Genomic DNA, 26,531 nt, shown 5'->3' with positions numbered 1-26,531 from the left:
TAAATGGAAGCTGAGCTGTTTTGAAAACTTTGCCCCTTATGTTTTTAGCCCATAGATTTCTACTTAATAACTACTAGTATATTAAAATGTAGCACATTGTCTTTTTCTAAAAGAAAACATATGCAAACATAAACTTGATTTCAAAGTTTTATAAAGGACAATATCCACCTCTTAATAAATAAATAATAGTCATAGTCGACATAAGAGAGTCAAGTTGTTTCCATCTGTGAGGGATCCACAGATGTGTCCACATGTCTGGCAGACGTGGCCACATGGTTTTTGCCACAGCCTGCTTTCTTCACTTGCTTCTCTTTGGCTTTTTCTGTTCAGCTGTTCTCAATGGCTTTAACTTCAGACCAACAGGTCTGCCACAATCCTGATCTTCCACCAGCAGCAGCAGCTTCCCATGTGTTTGGGTCGGCGTGGCCAGTTTTTAGGGGGGCTTTGAGAGTGTTATTCTATTGTTTTCACTGGCCTCTTAGCATATGTATTCCCATTTTCAACTTTCCAAAAAATATGGCTTTGGGGAGTCACATATCATCCATATGTAGGAGGTGACCAGTCCAGTGAAGTTGCAAGGATTAGGGATTCAACACTAGTCAGGCAGCACTGGACCAGACTTCAGTGTTTGATAACCTCTCCATCCACTTGCTGTTACAGATGAGATGCAGATAGCACATATGAAAATCCTAAAGTTACATCAAGTGCCTGTTTTAGGGTATTTTAATAATATACCACTTATGAATCTGAGATTATATTAGCATTTGGTTAGGTTTCATTAAAAAGTAACTTGTTATGACCACTAGATGGCAGACTTACATTATAAAATAAAACAGCTGCCACAAACTATACAAACAGACGGAAGTAAATTATTTCCAGTTCCAAGCTAATCTGTGTGGAGATTTCAGTAACACCATTTCTTGCTCCCTAATCAAAATAAACATACTGATCAATAACATTTGCTAGTGATTATGGACTTTAATGAAAGCACAAATTCTGCTTGCACATCCCCCGATAGGTGGGGATTTTGTTTCTGTTAAGAGTTATATGAGAACTTAATGGTACCGTAAGTCGAAATAATGATTCTGAAAAGTTTACAGCAGACTGGCAGCTGGGACTGGTTCAGAGACCACAGCTGATTCAGAACTGAGGGAAGTTTTCCCCTAGGCTTCTCTTCATCAAGAATGGGTATTACCTTATAACATAAACTGAGTCACCATCATGTAACGTATCAGCAAGTGAAATTAAAAAAAACCAACAACCCAGCACCCCAGTGGTGCTAAGACAGTAGAGTTTGTCAGTGTCTGAATAATATTCAAAACATTCTTTGCAACATGTTAATGAACTACACAACCAATATATCGCCCTGTCAAAAATTCCATCTGACAAATCACAGGCTGCTTCATAGCAGTAAAACTGGAAATTTATAATTCAAAACATGATGCTTCTCTGCTTTGAACAAGTTGATTAGCAGTACAGTTAAAACATGGAAAATACCATCAGCTGGAAGATGGATGCAAATAAGCATTTGCTGTACTTCTTTTTACCATTGTATTATTTCTATTGCAATAGCACCTAGAAGCCCCATGGACCAAATCCCCATTATAGTAGGTGCCAGACATACACAGAAATGATATACAGCCTCTGGCCTAAAAAGCTAACAATCTAAGTATAAGACAGTAGCTATCAGGGGAAGTACAAGGAAACAATGAGATTATGCTACGGTCAGCATGACAGGCAGTGGTCTCAGCATAAGAACTTTAACTTGATGCTGCAAACTTTTACCTTTTTGGTATTCGGGGATTTTCTATTTTCTCTCTTGTCCCACAATAGACTTTGGATCAAGCCTTTAAAATCATATTATGGCACCAAAATAAATGGCCAGGTTTTCATATGTACAAAATGCCCTCAGAAAATAGATTTAGGTACTGACCTGAGGACTCCCAGTTTGAAAATTATGGCACAAATTTCTACTTTTTTTATCCCCCTGTTGTGAAGATTCCGCTATCACAGTGCATATTAATGGAGTGCTCACCTATCTGTATCTCAGAGTTTTATATGGCCACCCAACTCCATTGTATGTGAGCACCTTCCATGTAAAATCAATAGCAAACTCTCTCCTGGACTTAGAATAATAGATTCCAAAGCCAAACGGGATCAGTATGGTAATCTAGTCTGACCTTTTGTTTAAAACAGGCATAGAACTTCCCCAAAATAATTCCCAGATCACATATTTTAGAAAAATATCCAGTCTTGATTTAAAAACTGCCAGTGATGAAAAATCCACCACTACCTTTGGTAAATTATTCCAACAGCTAATTACCCTCACTGTTAAAGATTTACTTCCTATTTCCCATCTGAATTTTTCTAGTTTCAACTTCCAGACACTGAGTAACGTTACACCTTTCTCTGCTAGCCTGAAGAGCCCACTATGAAATATTTGTTCCTCATGCAGCTACTTATAGACTGTGATCAAGTCACCCCCTAACCTTAACTTTGTTATGCTAAACAGATTGACCTCCTAGATTCTATCCCTGTAACACATGGGGCTCTTCTCTGAGCCCTCTCCAATTTATCAACAGTCTTCTTGAATTGTGGACACCAGAACTGGACACAGCAGTGATCGCACCAGTGCCAAATACGGAGGTAAAATAATCTCTCTAGTTCTACTCAAGATTCCCCATTTATGTATCCTAAAATCACATTAGCCCTTTTGGCCACAGCGTTGCACTGGGCGCTCATGTTCAGCTGATTATCCACCATGAACCCCACATATTTTTTCAGAGTCGCTGCTTCCCAGGATGGAGTCCCCCATTCTGCAAGTATGGCCTACATTCTTTGTTCCTACATGTATTCATTGACATTCAGCTGTGTTAAAACACTTCTTGTTTTCTTGCACCCAGCTTACCAACTGATCCAGATCTCTCAGTACCAGTGACTTGCCCTCTTCACTACTTACCATTCCCCCAATTTTTATGTCATCTGCAAACTTTATCAGTGATGATTTTATTTTTTCTTCTAGGTCATAGATATAAATGTTAAATAGTATAGGGCCAAGAACCAATCCCTGCGGTCTCCCACTAGAAACACATCTACTTGATGATGATTCCCCATTTACAATTACATTTTGAAGCCTATCAGTTGGTCAGCTTTTAATCGGTTTTCCCATTTTAATTTTATATAGTTCTAGTTATTTAATCAAAACATTGTGCAGTACCAGGTCAAACTATTCAGTGTCTGTCATTTTTCCTTTTTCTAGGTAAAATCTCTGCTTGGGGTAGGATTTGTGTTTTGAGAGAGAGAAAAAGAGAGAGAGAGGTTTTATTAATTAAAGAACTGTTAACACTGCCTGCCTTCCAGACAAAAAAATGGATCCAAGCCTGAAGCCTTTCCTTAGCTGAAGTCAATTCAGCAGATTTTGCTCAATAGGTTAGAACATTCCTCCCACATCCCATGAAGTTCAAAGAAAGGTGACCATCAAAGTTTAAGTGAGAGCACAAAAGACAATTCCATGTTTCTCTTTTCTAGAAAAAAAGAATTCAAGAAAATGAAATGCAAACTGTCCCTCCAAAAACAAACAAAAAAATCCCCCAAAACAAAACTTACCCAAATGCAACTTTAGGGTTATACAGAATGAATCACAGATGTCTGAAAATGCTGATAAATTTCCAGAGTTAATAATCCCTACTGTCATTTTGCGCTTATAATAAGTAGAAGTTTCCATTCTTATTTTTCAGTTAAGAATGTAGATTAATATATTCCCTGTTTATGTTACAGGATTTATATAACTGAAATATACAGGAGATGCAGGATGGTTGTTCCTTCTGTAACCCTAAGTTAAAAGTTTCTTATGGTTTTCTGATTTTGCTCTCCTCCTTCCTTACTAACAACATTCAGCTCTTTTAGGACCTGGTACAAAGGCCACTGAAGTCAATGGCAGATTTTGCATTGTCTTTGGATAAGCCTATACAGAGTTTTTCTTTTGTAGATCTCAAAGTGTTTTACAAAGGAAGGTAAGTATCATCAGGCATCCCATTTCAAACTGGAGGACAAAGAGTTACTTGCTCGTAGTTGCCACTAAATCAGGGCAGAACCCAAAATAGAACTTCAGATTCCCAGGTTAGTGCCCCGTCCACTGTCTTTCTGTAAATTTGCACAAACATAGTGTTTTTGTAAGCACAGTGATTATATAAAGTAGGGAACAGATTAAACAAATACATCTCTTCTCTTTTGACTATTTGCTTGTCTAATAGCTCAAACTAGTCACATGCAGCTCTTCAGAAGTTAATATGTGGCTCCTTGTATAGGCACCGACTTTGGGGCTGGAGCTGCAGGCGCCAACTATCCAGTGTGCCAAGGGGTGCTCACTGCTTAACCCCCAGGTCTGCCACAGGCCCTGCACCCTGTCCACCCCCTTCCTGCCCAGGGCTGCCCAGAGGATTCAGGGGGCCTGGGGCAAAGCAATTATGGGGGCCCCTTCCACAAAAAAAAGTTGCAATACTATAGAATACTATATTCTTGTGGGGGCCCCTGCAGGGCCTGGAGCAAATTGCCCCACTTGTCCCCCCAAGGCAGCCCTGTTCCTGCCCCTTCCCCTGCCATGCCCTTGTTCCCTTTCTCCCCACCCCCAAGCCTCCTGCATGCCATGAAACAGCTGATCAGGAGGTGCGGGGAAGGAGGGGGAGGTGCTGGGAGCTGGGGTGGAGGGGAAGATTGTGGGGAGGCTGCTGATGTATTACTGTGGCTCTTCGGCAATGTACATTGGTAAATTCTGGCTCCATCTCAGGCTCAGGTTGGCCACCCCTGCCTCAAACTATTGATTCCATAGCAAGAAGATTCATCAGAAAAATCAGGGAAAAGCAATAGGAGCTTGGATTAGTGGACTGTGATAGCTGGCTTCACAAGGAAAACATTTCAAAATATGTTAACACTGATGCAACTCACAGATTCATAGATTAAAATGCCAGAAGAACCACTGTGATTATCTAGTCCAGAGATCGGCAAACCTTTGGCACACTAAGCAGTCGCCAGCACATCCCTTGGCCCAAGCCACTTCCCACAGCCCTCATTGTCCTGGATCGGCGAATCGTGGCCAGTGGGAGCAGCGATCAGCCATACCTGTGGACGCTGCAGGTAAACAAACCGTCCCGGCCCACAAGCAGATTTCCCTGACGTGCTGTGTGCCAAAGGTTGCTGATCCCTGATCTAGTCTGACCTCCTGTATAACACTTCCCTGGATCCCTTGAATTAATTACTATTTGATCCTCGTACTATCAATTACCAGGCAGTATAGAGAAAGAGGGGGAGGGATAGCTCAGTGGTTCACGCACTGGCTTGCTAAACCCAGGGTTATGAGCTCAACCCTTGAGGGGGCCACCCAGGGATCTGGGGCAAAATTACTACTTGGTCCTGCTAATGAAAGCAGGGGGCAGAACTCAATGACTTTTCAGGGTCCCTTCCAGTTCTATGCAATAGGTATATCTCCATATTAAAAAAAACAACAACTAGGGAATATCTTTTAGGGGAAAAAAATAATGTTGATTTAAAAATTGCCTGTTATGGAGAATCCACAAACCTTAATAAGTTGCTCCAATGGTTAGGTAAAATGATTTTTGATTAAGAGTTTCATACATGGAAAGGAAATTCTGCTATTTGAAACAACAGGGCTGAATTCTGCATTCCTAGTACACTCAAAATTCCATAGGCATTTTAGATGCACTCAGAATGCAGGGTAACGCCAACATTGGCTGCTTCTCTAATGTATATTTTCCGAACGAGGAACAAATAGGTACCGCATTAGGATTCTTTAAACTTCAATAATGAGATTCTCATTGCTTTAAGGTCACATATACATTGCAGTCCATTACTGTAAACTTTTTAGGATGTGCCAGAGCAATTAATACACAAGATTAACATAACTACCTGTATAATGTTATAGTGTGTATAGGGAAATGACGCATTTTCTTGCTTGATTTTCTAAAATATTCACACTAATCTGTTTCTAATCAGCAGAACAAGATTTTGACAGCATATAGACTTTAGGTAGACTGTGTAACGAATATTTGAACCTGATTTTGGTGTGGTCGCAGTTGAGTGGGTATAGTTTATCTCTCTGGAGAAGACACATGCGTTGTGCACTATCTAATGTGTCTAATGTATCTTCTGTTTTTTAACTCATTAAAATCAAGTCAGGCTTTGCTTTGGAGTGCTTTTAATTAGATATAACAAATAAAGAGACAATTTCTGCAATCCTGAAAAGCAACTGGAATTGTGTCTGACAGCTCAGGACAATAGGATTTTGTGCATCTAAGCAAAAAAGTGTAAAAGTTGCAAAAATGTGCAAAGAAGAGGAAAATGCAGAACTGATTTTCTTTCAGGTGACAATGGTAAAGAAGTAGAAAATCCTTTATTTTCTAACACTGAACAAGAAACGTTATTAGATATCAGGAGTACCGTCTCCACAGCTACTCTCTCTCTGATTCCTTATAGAGATTTTACCTGGAAATGTCCCCAATCTCCCTCTTGCCTGGCTTTGTGCTACATTTTAAAAGAAACAACACAAGTATCCTCACAGTTATCAATAATGCAATATACCAGCAAATTAATAGGGGGCAGTATTGTGATGAAAATCTCTTCTTTGATGTGACATAAAACACATGCCGTATCACACGACAATTTTCCTAAGAATACAGGTATAAGCCAAGGTTAAAAGGGTGCCAAATTCCAGCACAAGGTTGCAACATTCCTTTTAGTTGAATCCTTTGTGTAATATCAAACAAATATTATTTCCCACTTCTCCTCTTAAAATTACTGCAAGTTTAGAATAGATTTCTACCTCAGAAATGGCTGTGCTTCAGTTGTTGGTGATGTTTTTAGTATGAGTAATTTGAAGTGAAAGTAGTAAAACAATGGAAATACTAAGAGTTACCATTAGTAGTCCTCCATTTTATGGAGCCGCTAAACTATAACTTTTGCAAAGCACCCCAATGGTACATATTCTATATTTTTAAAACATAATAATGAAGAGTACTAGTATGAGGCAGTTCTTCTACACAGGTGCAGCTCAGGCCCAGGTCCTCAATGATACTTACACACCGAACTCCCACTGATTTCAAGTATTTAGGTACCTAATTCCCCTTGGAGTTAGGTGCCTAAATATCTTTGAGATCTGGGGCTCAGTGACTCCAGTGGGGATATTCAGCTCAGAACTAGGCCCTTACAACAAAATAAGAGGAATTACTTTTAGCTATGTGATACAAGTTTAGAAATAGTTAAATCTGGAAGATCATTTGCTATATGTATGACTAAAATCAGATGTAAATCAGTTTACTTAGGTCAAAAGAAAAGTTTGTGTATTTCAGCACTTCAGTTACAAATCCTGGTTCAATAAAATGAGAGAGTTCCTGACTTGGCTTTAAAAGTGAATATCCCACATTTTAGTGAGTTTTATGACAGGTCATCTGACCTGATGGTAAAGTAGCTTGTGATGAAAATTCTGTTATGAATGATTAAACTTGTCACAATTTATTGCCAGAATAAGGAAACAGAATAGATGTTTAACTGCAGGATGTTGCATAAAATGTAAATGTAAAAAAACAAAACAAAAAACCCTCCTATCATCCCATATGCTTTCAATAGTCAAAGCAGCTCTGTAATAAATCACGTAGGCTGATTGACTAAGACCACAGTGGCTGATAAAACAGTTTAGGCATATAACTTTTGATATATCTAATACTTTAAGCAAGCTATGATAAATTTATATTAGGTTTTAATGTCTATTTTCTGTCTAGGAAAATCCATTCTGATAATGATTCCTCTGGTTTTTCATGCCTGTTCTTGGAATGGAAAAGAGAACAACTGAGTGAAAGAGACAGTGATCAAAGGATAGAATAAAGAAGTGAAGTTCTAAACAATTTAGCTCAACCTTAGACTATGGGAGAGAAAATAAAATTCAGGTCTTTCTTCAGAACAATAATATGGACTTAAATTTGTAAAGTATTCAGATACCACTGTGATGGGCACAAAAATAAATGGTCAGATATCACGGTGATGGGTTTGAACAGGACAGAACTGAAAAGGCATGCTTAGAGAGGTAGGTAGATAAAACTTTAAAGTAATTTTGTTCAGCTCATTGGGAAGGACGCTGGATTCCTGCTTAAAAACAAATTATAATTGGGAAGATGGTAATCAGTTAAACAAAAATGGGAGTAATATGAAATTTAGAGGGAGGTCTCAAAAGAATGGAGGGTTTGGTGGTGTCAGGAAGTCCTTAGGTTACAAGATGGAAACAGATTTCAAATCCTTCAAAAGAGATTTAAAACAAAACAAAAAAAGGAATTGGGTTAAACTTATGGTTTGTTAAAGGCCTTTGGGTAAATGTTCAAAAGCACCTAGGTCTCACTTTTAAAAGTGACTTATGTCCATCTTCTCCATGGTATTAGATGCCTAACTCCCATTGAAATCAATAGGAATTAGATTTCTAAATACCGTTGAGGATCTGGGCCCTAGTCAAATAGGAGCCTAACTCCCATTGACTTTTAATGAGACTTAGGCACTTAAGTCATTTAGGTGCTTTTGAAAATAATACTTATTTCCCTGTTTACAACTTCCTTTCCCTTGTTACAAAGCTATACGACAATAGGACCAATCCTATTCAACTTATTCATAAATGATCTGGAGAAAGGGGTAAAAAGTGAGGTGGTAAAGTTTGCAGATGATACTAAACTGCTCAAGATAGTTAAGACCAAAGCAGACTGTGAAGAACTTCAAAAAGATTTCACAAAACTAAGTGATTGGGCAACAAAATGGCAAATGAAATATAATGTGGATAAATGTAAAGTAATGCATATTGGAAGAAATAACCCCAGCTATACATACAATATGATGGGGGCTAATTTAGCTACAACAAATCAGGAAAAAGATCTTGGAGTCATTGTGGATAGTTCTCTGAAGGCGTCCATGCAGTGTGCAGAGGCGGTCAAAAATGCAAACAGGATGTTAGGAATCATTAAAAAGGGGATAGAAAATAAGATGGAGAGTATCTTATTGCCCTTATACAGAGGTGGCTCCAGGCCCCAGCACACCAAGCACGTGCTTGGGGTGGCATGCCGCGAGGGGCACTCTGCCGGTTGCCGGGAGGGCGGCAGGCAGGCCGCCTTCGGCAGCATGCCTGCGGAGGGTCTGCTAGTCCTGTGGCTCTGGTGGATCTCCCGCAGGCGTGCCACAAGCTGCGGGAGGTCCACCGGAGCCACGGGACTGGCGACCGGCAGAGCGCCCCCCGCTGCATGCTGCTATACTTGGGGCAGCGAAATGTCTAGAGCAGCTCCTGTCCTTATATAAATCCATGGTACGCCCACATCTTGAACACTGTGTACAGATGTGGTCTCCTCATCTCAAAAAAGATACACTGGCATTAGAAAAGGTTCAGAGAAGGGCAACTAAAATGATTAGGGGTTTGGAATGGGTCCCATATGAGGAGAGATTAAAGAGGCTAGGACTTTTCAGCTTGGAAAAGAGGAGACTAAGGGGGGATAAGATAGAGGTATATAAAATCATGAGTGATGTAGAGAAAGTAAATAAGGAAATGTTATTTACTTGTTCCCATAATACAAGAACTAGGGGCCAGAAAAGGAAATTAATGGGCATCAGGTTTAAAACAAATAAAAAGAAGTTCTTTACACAGTGCACTGTCAACTTGTGGAACTTCTTGCCTGAGGAGATTGTGATGCCTAGGACTATAACAGCGTTTAAAAGAGAACTGGATAAATTCATGGAGGTTAAGTTCATTTATGGATATTAGCCAGGATGGGTAAGTAAGGGTTCCCTAGCCTCTGTTTGTTAGAGGGCGGAGATGGATGGCAGGAGAGAGATCACTTGATCATTTCCTGTTGGGTTCACTCCTTCTGGGGCACCTGGCATTGACCACTGTCAGTAGACAGGATACTGGGCTAGATGGACCTTTGGTCTGACCCAGTACAGCTGTTCTTATGTTCTTATATTCGTTCTTCATCTGGGATGAATAAAAAAAAATCCTGGGTTTACACTCTTGCCAGCTAGTGTTGGTGTTGAGGACCAGCCCTTCTGCTGGGCAGATTGTTCTCCAAGCACACACTAGCTTGTCTAGTAAGGTGCCAAATCCAATATTAGATAAAGGGGCCAAGAAAGAAGGAATGGATAAGAAAAGGTCCTACTCTCACGTGGAATGAGCCAGAATCCCTTGGTCATGGTGCTCAGGTGCACAAGCCTCTTTGGCATATGTTTGGGTAAAGCTGGGTGCCAGCATAGAAATATGGAACTTGGATGCCTGTGGCTAGGCCCTCATTCATCCTCTTATTTTCTTAATCTCTTATCTCCTTTTATGGCTGAATGCTCCACGTATAGCTAAATGACTAAAGTCTTCTTAGGCTGAGTAAGTCTTAGCCTGTTTTCTCATACAATACTAATCTTCCTGTTGCCTTATCTCATCCAAAGATTAGCCTTCATTTCTTTTGCTTGGACCGAGCAAATAGTTCAGCCTTTCACTCTTGCTGCTTTGGTGTCATCCACACAAAGGTTATTTATTAACGGCTGTAATGCTTGTTTCTACGCTCTCATTGTCCTCCAGACAAATTCACCCCAAACTGTCAAACTATCTGCCACAAACCCAAACAGCTACACTGCATGGTCTCATAAGATGCCCTAAGAATTCATTCTGTTCATTTGCCAAGTGTTATGTCTTCTGTGGTTGCTCCACTGTAGGCCTCAAAGGGGTAAAAAAAAATCACTCTAAAACATACTCTTCTAGTGTTTCCGTTCACTATGAATATGAGAGCCCTTAAATATAAAAAATATATAAAAATATGTATACCTTTAAGAACTTTATACCCTCAGAAGAGTATTTTTTTTAAATAACATCAAGGATAGGTTCCTTGAGCTACTGTATGACCCTTTAAGAATACAGCATTTCCTCACAAAACAATTTGAATGTAGACAATCTGGCTATATTTGTATTTAAAGGATGACTTTTTCCTAGAAAATTTAATCTGATTCTTAACATAAAACAAATTCCTGGTGAACCTGAAGTTTTTGGGAAACTTTCATGCTGCTTAGTAGAAAACAGTGAGATCATTTGTCTACTGATACTAAAATATTATAGGTTCTTAGGAGTTAGATCCTATAAACCATGCATTTGTGGAACATTAATTGACTTCAGTGAAAATTCTGCACATGAAGAGCTTCTAGAATGGGACCTCTAAGAATACGTCCACACTGCATTTCAAAATCCACAGCACCAGACTCAGAGCCCAGATCTACAGACTAGGGCTTATGGGACTTGTGCTATGGTGCTAAAAAAAGCTGTGTAGATGCTGTCATTTGGGCTGGAGCTCAGTTTCTGAAACCCACCCCTCTCTCCAGATTTCAGAGTCTAAACTCAAGCCTGAGCGTAAGATCAAGCCTGTCTACACAGCTGTTTTTAGTGCCGTACTGGGAGCCCTAGTCTGTAGACCTGAGCTCTGAGACTCGTGGGTTTTAAAATGATGTGTAGATGTACCAAAAACTGCTTTTTCCAAGATCCAGGCATGAAGTGCAAATACCTTATGGCCAGGCATGAAGTGCTCAATTAGGACACAATCTGACTCCCATTTCAGACAATAATAAAACTCGCATTGACCTTGCAGTTAGAGCAGAATCAAATTTAATTTATTTTCTTAGTTTTGCCTGAGTAAAGACTGAGAATTGTAGGACCGTACTGCTAAGCTCCAGTCCTAAGTTAAGCTCTGTGCAGGTGGACCACCTATGCAGAGCTCACTGTGTGATCACGGTCTTGGTTATGAAATGGTTGAAACACAGAGAGATGAAGAGTGTGTGAAAGACCCATAATCAACTGTACTTCAGGGCATGTGTAAATCAATCAAAATATTTTTTTCTGGATCTTCCATGTCTATATAGCCACTAAATATGAAGTTATTTGAGCTGTGATGAACGATACTGCGAATGCATTACAGTATGTTAGATTTTGCTGAACAAAAGTAACTTCAAGGATTTTACATGTATTGGAGGGAAAACTCACCAAAATAATGTGTTGAAGTGAAAGGATACGTGAACATAGTATCTGAATATTATCCACTCATGGTACGCACCTTTGAAATACTAGGGGTAGGCTTTCTGATTTTAGTTCAAGATGATACAGTCTATTTGGTGTTTGAGGTAAACAACAAAAAAGCATTAAAATCCACAAATTTTGTGCCACTGCAATGTAAAGTGCAAACGTCAAGAAAAACAGGAGAACACAAAACTATCTCCAGAATGTTTCTTTCCAGAAAGATATCAAACCAAATCACTTTCCTCATCTTCATGTCTCTTCATAATGACTCCCTGATACATATCTCCTCATCCTTCCTCTAGATTCAGGTGTTCCCTCTACTCGCTATGTTCAAGCCTATTCTTACTCATAATATTTGCGCTTCTCCTCTACTGATAGTTTGTCCTTTCTTTGCAGTCCTTGTTAGCTTTGTGAATCAGCCTGCCCACCTCTCTATCTCACTGTTTCTTTCAAGAAAAGCTCAAAAATCATCTCATTTACACTTCCCACAACCACTAGTCGTTGGCCTGTTTCTTCTACCTGCAATTCTTATCGACACCTTTCCTTGTCTACTGTCCCTATCTAGTCTAACATCTTTGCACTGTAAGATTGGCAAGCTATGATATCCTACACTCTGCCCAAGAACACCACGTTAGAAATAAATACATACTGGATTGCATTGTATTTTAGATTCAAAGATCTTGATCCTGCAACAAGAGCCTCGTGGGCAGCAGTTAATGTTGTTCTGTGGTGGCCTGGTAATTTGCCCACATTAATTGTTATGTATGATTGGAGCCAAGTTCTGTTGCTGCAATGTTCAGTGTAAAACACACTTTTCTACTTATAAGCACCTTGTTTGTTTGGTTTACAAGAAGAGACAATTACAACTCCCCTACATTTGGCATCTTAAGAAAACTTATAGGTTGCATACACAACAGAAGCCCTCAGTTATAAAACCATTAGGCCTAATAGCATTTCTCTAAGATTCCTGTTGTCAAAATTAAGTCTTTGAAGCTCACAGTGCAAACTGTCATTTTGGGATACATGGTTCATTTGTGTAAATATTTTGAGCTGAATACATACTTTTGCTTTGAAAGAAAAGAAAACTGATGTTACCATTAATATTAAGTGACAATCAATTATCTTTGTAGAACAGCGCACGTAATATAACATTTGCTCGCTTGTCTGAGATACGCTTGCTCAAATTAACACTGTCTGGAATGTAATATTAATGTGGGCACCACTCACAGAAGTAAGTCTGACATGCCAAAGGCTGTAAAGAAATATTGACAACACCTCGGAGATCTGACGAAATAGACTCAGAAAGACAGTTTGACAGCTCCTTGAAGATTGAGACATGAAGTTCATTACCAATTAAAGTTGAGATGAAGGAGGAGCTGGGATCAAAAGGGCACCTGCCTCGTCCTCTCTCAAATTTGTGCCAGTCCAGTTGAAATAGATGATCCTTCAAAGAAAGTCACAGAAAATAGCATAAATACTACATTAAAATGAAAGAATAAAATATTAGCTTTAATATATTTGATATCTCTGAACCGAATTGATTTTTTCTGAGTGGAGAAAACAAGGTTACCATTGTTCACTAATAAATTTGTTATAAAGAGTCTTTGATTTCCACAAAACACCTTTGCATGCAGACTACACTGCAACATTCACTGAAATATGCATATATTAGAATCAGTGATTCATTTATACGGACATAGTGAGTGAAAATTTCCCTACCTCTTCTAAAATTATCTAAATATTCAATAACTATCTAGCAAAGAAATGTATTCATCCTCTCTAGATAGGATGGCATAATATATGTAGCACAGATTTGGGGCTTCTGTGTGTCTTCTTTGTATTAGAAAGTTTTAGGAATAAATCTTTGATTAAAACGTTCAGAGTATGTGATGTGATTTATGTTGCAGATGTACTCCAAAATTAGTCTTGGAAGAAGATGGGCAATCTAATTTAACTTTCTCAGTTTAAGACTTAACCTGAACTCTTGCTCCTGCAATGTTGCCTCTTTTATCGCCTGTATTTTTCTGGGTTCCCAAAAGAGCTTCAGAGAAATGCGATTATTTAACTAAAATATCAAGTGAGAGCACAGAAGAAAATATTTTTAAAACTATTTATTTATTTATGAAGTTTTAACAAATCTTTGCCATGTAAATATCAGAGCCAAAACAATGTTCATTACAACAGTGAGCTTTTGCTTAGAGAAACATTAAACAGTAATATAATCCCCAGCTCATTTAACAGGGTATTACCTTTATTACAAAGTGAGCACCTTTACATTACTCAAGACATGCTGTTTCTGGTGATTTTATAAATTGAGTGAAATTTCTGATTACACATATTTAACAAGCGAGGCATGTCTATCAAATGTTAATATTCAAAATTATTGGAGGGGTGTGCTGGTTTTTGGTGGGTGAGTGTGTTTTGTCCGAGTGTTGAATAAATGGTAGATAAATATCTAAGTATGTGATTAGTGCATTAATTGGAAACCTTTTTTTAAAATGTATATATTAAACTTTTCCCCTTCAAAAATAAGTGGGGAGAGGAGTAGAAAATACAGTTATGGCAATTAGATTGCAAAATATACGTAGTACAATAATCAAGAATTTGCATTATAAATATATGATACCATGTATTTCAGCAATGCCAGTTCTGTGTCACAGATTCACTCAAACAAATATATGAAACCATATTGTTTCTTTCAGCACACTGTATACATTCAATCCTTCTGCTTAGTGAACTGATCTCAGTTTCAGGTTGGTGGTACACATGTATGTCAAATGTTTGGGTAGACGTAAAACCACACAAAAAAGGGATCTAAAAAAGTAAAGGTTTTTAAAAAGGGACAGCAAGATAAAAGAATGGGAGGGCAGAAAACAGAGCTGTGGGAGGAGGAGAGGGAAGAGAGGGTAATGAGAGTGACATTTCAGTTCCCATCTGCTAGAGACCAATCAAGGCCTGTACAAAGTTAGAATAAATCTTTTCAAATTTCTCTAAGGCCCATCTTCTCTGAAATGTTACTCACTCTGTAGGTGCCAGCCAGCCAGACCTCTCTGCCAAGCTTCTATCCTGGAAGCAATCTGCTCTTCCATCAAAGCAATGTAAGCCATTTGGCTACAAGCACTGCACTATAGAAACAAGCTTTCCATGAGCTGAGAGTTTCCACGAAGTTGGGATATATCCCAAAACACAGTTTGTAAAGTAATTTCTAAGACTGTACCCATCATCATATTAATCCTCCTATCTTCTTCTAGCCTAAAAGACTGGATCTTGGGATTGTCCCAAGACACATGAGCCAGCATGGCTCCAGAAGACCCACATCTCCAGAAGCAGTCTGTGTTGGGAAAACCCAAGCATTGTAACTTATGTGGAGACCAGTGTGAATTAAACATAATTTTCTGCTGGATCAGCCTTAATCACATATCAAGAATAGAGTTTTTAATGTATTGCAAGGCATTTCCCCATTGGCTAGGGCTCAGGTTTATACACAATTTTTTGTTCCAGGCCCAGCACAGATAATCTAAATTAGGGACTGTCACTTGGGCCCGGAAACCTTAAGAGGCTACAGCTGGTCTGGTAAACCTGTGGAGCTCTTTTCACAACAACAGAAACTGTGGATTTCTGGCAGTCCCACTGCCTCTGGATTGAATACGTCCTGCAAAAGATGTTTAAGCTATAGGAAACACCATTTGCACTGGGTAGGTTATATGGTTGTTGAAGTGTTTACAATGGAAGAAACAGATCTTCTGAGGTCAATTGTGACTCCTAAAATTTCCCCTTATCCAGCTATATTCTCCACATTAATCATTTATTGTCCATTTTCAACTAATTGCCCCAGAAGAAAATATTTTTTACCCTGAACATCGTCCATCCAGCTAGGTTTATTTTAGGGCTCTTGATTAATCGCAGTTAACTCATGTGATTAACTCAAAAATTAATTGTGATTTAAAAATGAATCGCGATTAATCACAGTTTTAATCACACTGTTAAACAATATAATACCAACTGAAATTTATTAAAGATTTTTGGATGTTTTTCTACATTTTCAAATACATTCATTTCAATTGCAACACAGAATATAAAGTGTGCAGTGCTCACTTTATATTATTATTTTTATTACAAATATTAGCACTGCAAAAAAGAAACAAAAGAAATAGCATTTTTCAATTTACCTCATAAAAGTTCTGGAGTGCAATCTCTTTTATCACGAAATTGCAACTTATAACTGTAGACATTTTTTGTTAAATAACTGCACTCAAAAAAAAAAAACATGTAAAACTTTAGAGCCCACAAGTCCTACTTCTTGTTCAGCTAGTTGCTCAGACACAAACAAGTCTGTTTACATTTACGGGAGATAATGCTGCCTGCTCCTTATTTACAATGTCACCTGAAAGTGAGAACAGGCGTTTGCATGGCACTTTTGTAGCTGGCATTGCAAGGTATTTACGTGCCAGATAAGCTAAACATTTATATGTCCCTTCGTGCTTCAGTCACCATTCCAGAGGACATGCTTCCATGCTGATGAAACTTGTTAAAAAAATAATGTGTTAATTAAATTTGTGACTGAATTCCTTGAGGGAGAATTGTATGTCTCCTGCTCTGTATTTTTCCTGCATTCTGCCATATATTTTATGTTATAGCAGTCTCGGATGATGATGCAAATGTTATTCATTTTAAGAATACTTTCATTGCAGATTTGACAAAATGCAAAGTAGGTACTAATCTGAGATTTCTAAAAATAGCCACAGCACTCTACCCAAGGTTTAAGAATCTGAAGTGCCATCCAAAATCCGAGAGGGAAGAATTGTGGCGCATGCTCTCAGAAGTCTTAAAAAAGCAACGATTGATGCGGAAACTACAGAACTCGAACCACCAAAAAAGAAAATCAACCTTCTGCTGATGGCATCTGACTCAGATGATGAAAATGAACATGTGTTGGTCCATTCTGCTTTGGATCATTACTGAGCAGAACCTGTCATGAGCATGGATGCATGTCTTCTGGAATGGTGGTTGAACCATGAAGGGACATATGAATCTTCAGCACATCTGGCAAGCAAATATCTCGTGACACTGGCTACAACAGTGCCATGCGAACACTTGTTCTCACTTTCAGGTGACACTGTAAACAAGAAGTGGCAGCATTATCTCCTGCAAATGTAACCAAACTTGTTTGTCTGAGGGATTGGCTGCAGTAGGACAGAGTGGACTTGTAGGCTCTAAAGTTATACATTGTTTTATTTCTGAATGCAGTTATTTTTTGTACATAATTCTACACGTGTAAGTGCAACTTTCATGATAAAGAGATCGCACTACAGTACTTGTATTAGGTGAACTAAAAAATACTATTTCTTTTGTTTTTTACAGGTGCAAATATTTGTAATAAAAATAAATATATAGTGAGCACTGTACACTTTGTATTCTGTGTTGTAATTCAAATGAATATTTGAAAATGTAGAAAACATCCAAAAGTATGTAAATAAATGGTATCCTATTATTGTTTAACAGCACGATTAATCATGGTTAATTTTTTTAATCGCTTGACAGTCCGAGTTCATTTAGATGCGGGGGGAAATAATAACAAAGCTGCCCATCTAAGAATACTTTAAAGTTGAGATTCACCCAGTGACTAGTACACCAGTGTGACCTCTACCGAGGACATCTAGAATTGTGAATCACTGTTACTTTGCATCCGACGAAGTGAGTATTCACTCACGAAAGCTCATGCCCCAATATGTCTGTTAGTCTATAAGGTGCCACAGGACTCTTTGCTGCTTTTACAGATCCAGACTAACACGGCTACCCCTGTGATACTGTTAACTACTCTGCCTCAACAAGTGAGTGTGCAGCTGCTAAACTGTGTGTCAGCTCCCTGACACACCATTTTGTCTGCTTTGTCAGCAAACTCTTCAGGAATCTGCCAGTCCAAACCTTACTGTGCAGGTAACCATCAGTGATCCCTAATTCCCAAGTTCCCCAAAGACATCTCTCTGCAGTGTCCAGCCCTCTAATTGAACTCAAATACATTAAGTTTGTTGTTCCTTTAAAGAGACAACACACAACAGCTTATTAATGTAACTGGGATTGACACACCCTCCACTTCAATCAAAGTGCTGAGATGGTTTGTGTTAAAAGCAAAACAAGTTTATTAACAAAGAACCTAGGTTTAAGTGATAACAAGAGTAAGGAATAAGGACAGAAATGGGTATAAATAAGCAGAAGTAAAAATGTACTTCTAAGCCTAAAACTTAACAAAGCAGAGTCTTTTGTTCAGAGAAGTTCATTTATCGTAGACGTTTTTTCAGCATGGCTGACTGGACATTTAGCCAGGACCCAATACACAAAGTTCAAAGCATGGGGCTTCTTTGACTCCTCAGGAGAAATTAGAGATCCCCCCCTTTCTTTTTAGTCCAGTGAACCTTTGAAATGTATTCTTTGAAAAATAAGCCCAAAGTTTCTCCCTTCTTCTGGGGTGCAGACACCATGCTGTCTACTCTCTCACTTTCTAGCTTGATAACTTTGTTTATCTTATATGTAAATATTCCGTTATTGTCTCTCCATAACGACTAGCCTGGTCAGACAAGCAAATATACATTCCTTTGTCTAGGCAGATTGGGTTTGTGCATTGCTTACCAAACACATTTAAAGTACATAATTCTAGCACATATTTATAATTCTTTGAACACAGTTGGAACTTCCACTACTCAATGATTTTCTGGATTAGGGTGTTATCAGTTTGTATATGACACCTTACATGATACCTTTTAGTTACAGATTATGACAACAGTATGTTAGGTCTGGTGAGTATGTCAGGCATGACAAAAGTTGCTGACACACAGTAGTAAACCATCAATGGGCCTCTGTATCACACTTCTCCCTGAAATTAATGCAGTAGGATTAGCCTCTGGCTACTCTGCAGGCATCAGTTCAAAGACCCCCTTTACCCATAGACTTCCCCCCTTTAACATCCATACTTCACCAAGTGGTTGCTTCACACCCATCTGGATCACCCTGGTCAGTAAAGGGATCTGTCTGTCCCCCCATCCCCGAAGGTGTGAAACCAGATCTCTTACCCCCTGAGTGGCCTCTGCTCCCAGTAGTCTGTCTTGCTCTCAGTGGAGTACTGGCCCACTGTTATTTACCGAGCTGTACCAATGACTCACTGCACCCAGCAGTTTTTGGCCTCAGAACGATTCAGCTGTGCTTCAGTTTCCCTGATCTCAGTGGAGTGGTGGCCCATAACTTTCCTAACTGTGCCAGAGTCTAACCACTCCCAGTAGATCCTGGGTATGTTTTACCCCTGCCACAGACACACTGAGTACTGACTCAGTTTCTCCAGTGAGTGTTTACCCCCTCGCCACTGAGTCTGGCCATGGTAGGTCTCCCATCTACCTATATTTATTTAGGTGTGGGTAAAAAAATTACAAAACTGCTCATTTACGGATACTTTAAAATTGAGATTCATCTAACGACTAGAAACCAGTGAAGCTGGAGTCCTTGAAACAAACAACTTTGTTTCAATATAACTATTGACGAGTGCTTTCTTTTCTTTACCGGTATGTTTTAGTTAGATAAGAGACTGAACAAAAACCTATGCACAATTTAATTATCCCACTCCACAGGCACACACCGCTGATACTTGGAGGGAAGTTAAAGACTAGCCTTTCTGCTTTGAAACATGAGCTCTGATTGGTTCCTTCCTGGTGCTGTTTTGAAACATCCCCTTGTTGCTGGATGTGGTTTGAAGTTAATGGTAACTTGGCACCTCTTTAGTCCCCATCTCCTGCTGCCTGCTCCGTCACTAGATTTGAAGAGTGTTGTTTCTTTCCAAATCTTCAGTGACGCTCTTTGAAGCTCTAATTATATTTTGCTGCTCTGTGCAAGTTCCTCCATTTTCTTGTGCATCTTGTTCCTTCCACACTTGTATATGAAAAGCTATTTGGGTTGACATGTGCATGCAGAAGCTGGGGAGTGAGAACTCTGTTAGCCTACAGTAATATTGCCGATCAATTTAGAATACCAATAGTCCAATGTTAACATAGAAAAAGAGAGGGAAAGAGAGGAAGGCGGAGATGTGAGGAAAAGACAGAGGGAGACTTTACCACCTTATCCTGTGGCTTGGGTTATTCCATCCTGCTACTGGTCAATTTTCAAGCCACAAGGGAATAGGATTCTTGTGGAAACCTGAATTTCATCCCAAATTTCTTAAACATCAAACACCAGTTTGGGTTAAAAAAAAAATCAGGATGTTTTGGGTCGACAGTAGACAAGAACAATAAGGAGAACAAAACAAAGGGAAAATATACTACTGAAAACCATGAAGTATACACTAGAGAGTCATAACTGTCCAAAAATGTGATGTAAAGGAAATTCTTCTTAAGAGAATGTGCCTACCTGCTGTTATCTCTGTCTCAACCAGCTACTAAAAATAAAGGTACTAATGAAAAATATTGCCCCTCCCACACTTGAGTTTCCTCACTGAAGCATTTGTCAGTAAATCAGTTAAATAAAAACCAAAGAATGTGAACAATTCTAAAAGACAAAGGTGAAAAGTAATTAGAGAAATAACTTGTGAGTTCATAGATTTAACATGATCTCCTAATAGTTGTGCTGTCCATTTACCTTCTCATGATAAAAGAACAGTGAGATATTTAATGAAATCAATGACTGCAAATTTAAAACCGATAAAAGAAACATTCTTCAGTAAATAAGGTGAACAGAAAACAGGGGTGAACACAGAGTTGAAGCAAATTAACATAAACATTTCACACCAACAGTTGCAGAAAAGTTGTTTATGCTATTTACGCAGCACTAATGTTTTCTGCAATTGATGTGGTAGGGTCCATATCTCCTGTTGTGCCATTATTTTGCACACAGAACTGCAACTTAAACAAACTGGAGGGGGCGGTGTATTCATGACAAGAGATGGCCCTATTTACAAACCATAAACTGTAATTCTTGCTCAAATTTTACTTAGGTAAAATCCATTAAAAGCAGTAGCTTTTGATCAACTTGGGACAGTGAAACCTGGCAGAGAAAAATCTTATGTCATGCAAGGAAATAATGTAGGCCACTGCTCTATAATTATGGATATGTGAAATTTCGTAAGTAAACCCAAACCAGGCTAGTCTTATGGGAACATCTTATAGACTGGGGCCACTCTTAACTATTGGTGAATTATGCAGCTCACTAGAGCAGTAGATTTTGGGGCAGCTGCCTAAAGTGGCAGCTTGACAGTAGGCTGACTGGGCCAAATTTGAGTGGTGTTATAAGCCAGCAGGCCAGAGCATAATGCCGCTCACTCAAATTTGGCCCAGCTGCCCCTCCATCAAGCCAAATCAGGGGCAACTGGGCCAAATCTGCCAGCCTAGACCTATGAGGAGGGGGAACCATATTGAACTTCTGTCTAAGGTGGCAGATTGTCTAAAGCACCCTCTGCCTATAGAATTTGATAAAGACAAACTCAGTGGAGTCCCACAGAAATTTAAAATGGTTCTATAGAAATTATTGTTAAAATCTATAGAAATTAATAGAAAATTATCTCCTTTTATATCATTTTTCAAGCAGTCAATGGGAATGAAGAAAGAATTATTTATCTGCTATATAATTCCATTGGATGATATAAATATTCTATTCAAAAATTCACAGTTTCCATCAGGGAAAATTCACTTGCTATTCCAAATCTTAATTTTGAGCCACATTCTTCAAAAACTTGCCTTGGGTTTACGACCATTCTAGGAGTTGTGGAGGGATTCTGAGTGAACCTGAGACACATTATTGTTTCACGGTGAAATGAGACAAAACTCAGTGGTTTTTTCTACATTTCATTGTGCTGGTTCCCTGGACTCATTTAAACCCAAAGCTCAATGTGAAACTCGTGACCCAAACCAAAAAAACAGGTTCATGCAAAATGCTGTAAACTGTAACCATCCATTTCTCCTCAGCACTTTCTACAGTCATTTAGGCCTGGATCCTGCAATGAGACCTATGCAGACAGACCACAGTGCCTTCACAGATCTCACTGCAGAAATAAGGCCATAATACGTACGGTGCACATTACGCCATTTAATTTAAAATCAATGAGTGGTTTTACGGGAGTCCAGTGTAACCTGCATATGGTGAAGTTGTTTTTGCACACAGGACAACTTAGCTCACTGGGTTCTTCTTATTATTGCAGGCAACCAATTAAAAAAAACAACAACACAAAGATAAACTGACCCACTGAGCCAGGATGACAATCTGTAAACCAAAAACCATCTATTTTATGGTTCATGCACTGTGCAGTGTGCAGGTTTAACTGTAGTGAGAATGGTAGGCAGTATTTATACTGTCCTGTCATTATCTATGTTTTAACAGCTGGAATTTTTGACTGAGCAATATGGTTTAAATTTACAAGCCATCACTATCAATCAAGGTAGGCAAAAAATTGGATTTCAGTGTAACATGGAGACTTTTTCAGTGGGCCTTGCTAGTTTTGACAGAAAGCAGGACACGTACCACATTAAATACTAGCAGATGCATGAGCTCATCACAAAAAAGGCCTGCAACATGTAGACAATAACTTTTTCCAAGGGAGATTTTCCACCTTAGCCTTCTGGGACAGCACAACAAATATAGCATTTCTAACTGTGGAGGTTAGTCACTGAAGATGACTATGTGTTTGTTTCCACATGACGCCAATTTAAATGAAATAAGGGTGACACATTAATAACGTCAAGGGCTGATATTATCATCCTAGCCCTTCCTGCATGTGTGTGACACTGGAAACCTTTGAGACCATCAGACAAAAACTCACACCCTACAGGATAGTACATAGCAATTCAACTTTGTCATTTATTTCACAGGCATTTTCCAGTGGCTAGGGTAAAATTCACCCAACAACACAGATGGGTGGGTGGAGTTACTAATATCTAAGCATAGCTTGAAAAAAAACAGAGATCCAAGTTTTATGTATAATTTCTATGACTAAAGAAACCCAGTGCACACTTGGCTATTACTAAAATAATAATATTTTGCAAAAATATACTTGGTTTCCAAGAACTGCAGCCATTTTACTGTTAACTAACTCAATGGAAATTAATAACGTTAGAAAATAAAAATATAATGTAAGTTACAAATAATAATGTAAGAAAAGGAAAATCAGACCTATTGAAGTTGCAGGGCTACATTAAATTGCACAGTAGAGATTTGCTTTGTCACTTGCCTTTGGTTCTGATTCAACAAAGAATTTCAGGTTGTGCTTAATGCAAAGCATGTGCTTAAATCCATTCCCATTCAGCAAAGCACTTACGCACATGGTCAGCTTTAAACACTGGCTTAATAAAGGGGCTATGTATAGATGTCCCTATGAAAGTATATTTATGAGGTAAAATAATTTGATTTTCCTTGTTTGTTTTTCAGTTTTAAGACTCCTCAAGTGTTTTCCATGTAAGGGGAAAAATAGCAATGCCCCAACCCCCCCGAGATATTGATATGTGTGTTCCTTGAAGATACAGTAAAATGACCCAAACCATATCTCACAGAAGTCAATGGAGAGACTATTACTGATTCCACTGGGAATGGGCCTAAAATGAATAACTTGATCTATTAATGGTAATTATCAGCAAAGTTTGGGGTACAGTATTCTCCCATATAATACAGGACCTTCAAAATGTTCATGAAAAGGAATGGGAAAGGAATTGTCATTCCTCTGAAAAGAAGTTTGAGCCATTAGACAGACTGGGAAAGATATTGATTTTAGCACTTTTAGTTAAAAATATATGTATAAATATGTATCAAACAGTACAGATGAAGTCACGTATCAAGTTAGTAACTTGCAGGGGAATTATGCCTCTGTTTGAATAAGAACTCATGGTAATTTGTATTGCAGACCAGTAATTCCTCCTTGGGGGAAATTACACTTTTAGGCCACCATGACTGTAGGTAGCAATCTGTAACAATGGTTCTTGGCATTTCCTGAATCATTTCACGTTCAATCTGACATACTGGGCAAAGTTCACTTCTAGCATGAATGGTCACAACATTGTATTGTCTTTAATTAGCGAATGAAATCATATACAAGAAACGATTTGGTCCTTTGGCCTTCTTGTATCAGTGTTTACATATGGGAGGATATTTAAACAGCAGTGTGAGAAACATTGAATCATTTTCACCTGCAAAATCAGTCAAAGGGCAAAACTGTAACCTGGGATGTTGAGGTGAGAGATATTCATATATTTGCTTGTGAAAAAGCATGCAGTAACTTTCTGAGGGGACAAGCAATGGATAGGATGCTGGTGAGATCTGACTCACACTGCTCAAGCAGACTTGCTTTTTTTCTGTTCAAGTAACCTGGTAAAGCATGGGAAATCACATTCTATGATAGCATGTAGAAAGCAGCAAGTGTCTTCTGCTTAGCCCCTCAAACAACTCACATGCTGCTTCTTCCTCTCATAGTGCACAGACAGTCATCCACTGCCCGATCCAGAGCTCATTGAAGTCAATGGGAAGACCTTAATTAGTCTTCAGATCAAGATCACAACGTACAAGGCCTTTGGCCTTATCTCCATTAACTTCAAATATCTTCAGTATCGAGCTTGTGCACTTAAAATAATAATGTGGCCACGTCAGCACTGGCAGCAGTCCAGGCTAGCCACCTGAGTATGTATCTAGGGACTCAGGCAGGTTTATATTTGGGAGACTAGCTCATGCCACTGCCTGTGCCGCTGCGACCATACCACAGGCACCGACTCCGTGGGTGCTCCAGGGCTCAAGCACCAGGCACACATATGTTCAGCGGCACAGCAGAACCAATCAGCTGTTCAGCGGCACCATCGGTCACCTATTTGGTGGCTGGTGGGAGGTGCTTGGGGGAGGGCAGAGAGCAGCAACTGGCAGGCAGGCAAGAGCCTCGGGGAGAGGGTGGATTGGGGGCAGGAAGAGGTGGAGAGAGGGTGGAGCCTCAGGGGAAGGGGTGGAGTGGGGGGTGGATCCTCAGGGTGAAGTGGGTGGATCACTCCTGGGGAAAAATAAAAGTCAGTACTATGGGCCATACTGCTATTTTTAGCTTGCTAGTGCATTTCTGCCTGCACATGCTGGGAAGCAGGCTCCTAGCTGCAGCATAGACATACCCCTTATGTTCTTTTTGGCCTTATTTATCTTTAAGATTTCTATTAACTGAAGCAGGGTCTTGCAAAAACCCCTTGATTCATGGCATAAGGTGTGCACCAGTTCAACTTGCATTGAAGTCAATAGTAATCCTTCCAATGCAACGGAAGTTGTATTTGGCCCACTACGCAGGACACAGCATTTTAGGGGGACTCAGCAAGTAGCTCCACATATTGAATTTCTTTTCCTCTAAAATTTATCTTTAAACAAAAACCCAGATAAGACATTAGACAAGTGTGTTAAAAGAACATAAAGATTACAAAGACAAGCACTTACAAGTCAGGAAATGCCAAATGTCCCCTTGTAAGTATGCACTACCATACCGTCCTAATAACACGATCACATGCTGTTATTTCCACAGGCCCCCTGCATTTCTCATTTAACACAAAGGTTGGAGATCACAAACTGAATGATGGGGTCATTCACTGAACAGTGAGGATAAATATAATGGATGAAATTTCTCTTTATATATATTTACAATGTATATTTAAATTAATATTTTAATGTATTAAATATAATTAACATATTTAAAATAATTTTAGAGCAATTTCCATGGAGAGAATATAATTTTGTGTTGACAGAGAGCCATTATACTTTGCAATAGTTTATATAGAGAGCAGGTGTGTCTGTATCTGAGTGGATGCATAGGTATATAATACTCAGATTTATATGAGATGACAGTAGCACCTTGAAGATGCTGGTGCTGGTGCATTACAAAAACAGTGTGACCTAAAGCACCAAGGAACTTCTGTTGACATATATTATTTATAGTTCATCAAACATGGCAACTGGAAAGACCTTTTCCTTGTTGCAAATAGATATTGTTATGTGATAGGAAAAGTTAAAAGCTGGAGGACTCCAAAGAAAACTAGTGTCCAAACAGACAACTGAAGTGTTTTTGATGGAACCCATCTCCTTTGTGTTTTCTTTTTGTTTTCTTTCTGAGACTACAACAGAGTTATTAATGCAAATTGTCTGTGCCCACATGCCATGCTGATCTCTAAACCATCCTTCTTGCAAATATGCATCCTTTATATTGGCAAAATGATTTTCCCTGCTTTTTTTAAAACCTACATCCTAATATATACAGATGTTAAATACACTACGCAGAGGCTTCTTTCAGGATGGGTGTATTGAAAGAACTTTGACCCCCCACATTTTCTAAAAAAAAAATATTGAAAAATCACAGAGCACGTCTGTATATATCAGCACAGCACCTAGTTAGTGTTTTAATTCAAATACAAGGCTCTGAAATGAACTGGCAACTCTATGACCTTTCATAAGCTGAACATTCCACCTCATCAAGAAA

At 39.0% G+C, this 26,531-nt stretch overlaps 1 protein-coding gene across 3 annotated transcripts in view; it reads right to left on the bottom strand.

Annotated features, from left to right (window-relative positions):
* SEMA3E (semaphorin 3E) overlaps positions 1 to 26,531 on the bottom strand; it is a 276,746-nt gene that overhangs the window by 38,786 nt on the left and 211,429 nt on the right. For all 3 annotated transcript variants that reach the window (XM_050936862.1, XM_050936864.1, XM_050936863.1), the window contains one exon: positions 13,433 to 13,526. In XM_050936862.1, coding sequence (XP_050792819.1) covers positions 13,433 to 13,526 — 94 coding nt within the window. The remainder of the gene's footprint in view (positions 1 to 13,432; positions 13,527 to 26,531) is intronic.

This window comes from Gopherus flavomarginatus, chromosome 1 (genome assembly GCF_025201925.1).
Source record: "Gopherus flavomarginatus isolate rGopFla2 chromosome 1, rGopFla2.mat.asm, whole genome shotgun sequence".
Classification (NCBI taxonomy): Eukaryota; Metazoa; Chordata; order Testudines; family Testudinidae; genus Gopherus; species Gopherus flavomarginatus.
The sequence above is the reverse complement of the archived record's forward strand: the minus strand, read 5'-3'. Positions and strand labels throughout refer to the sequence as shown.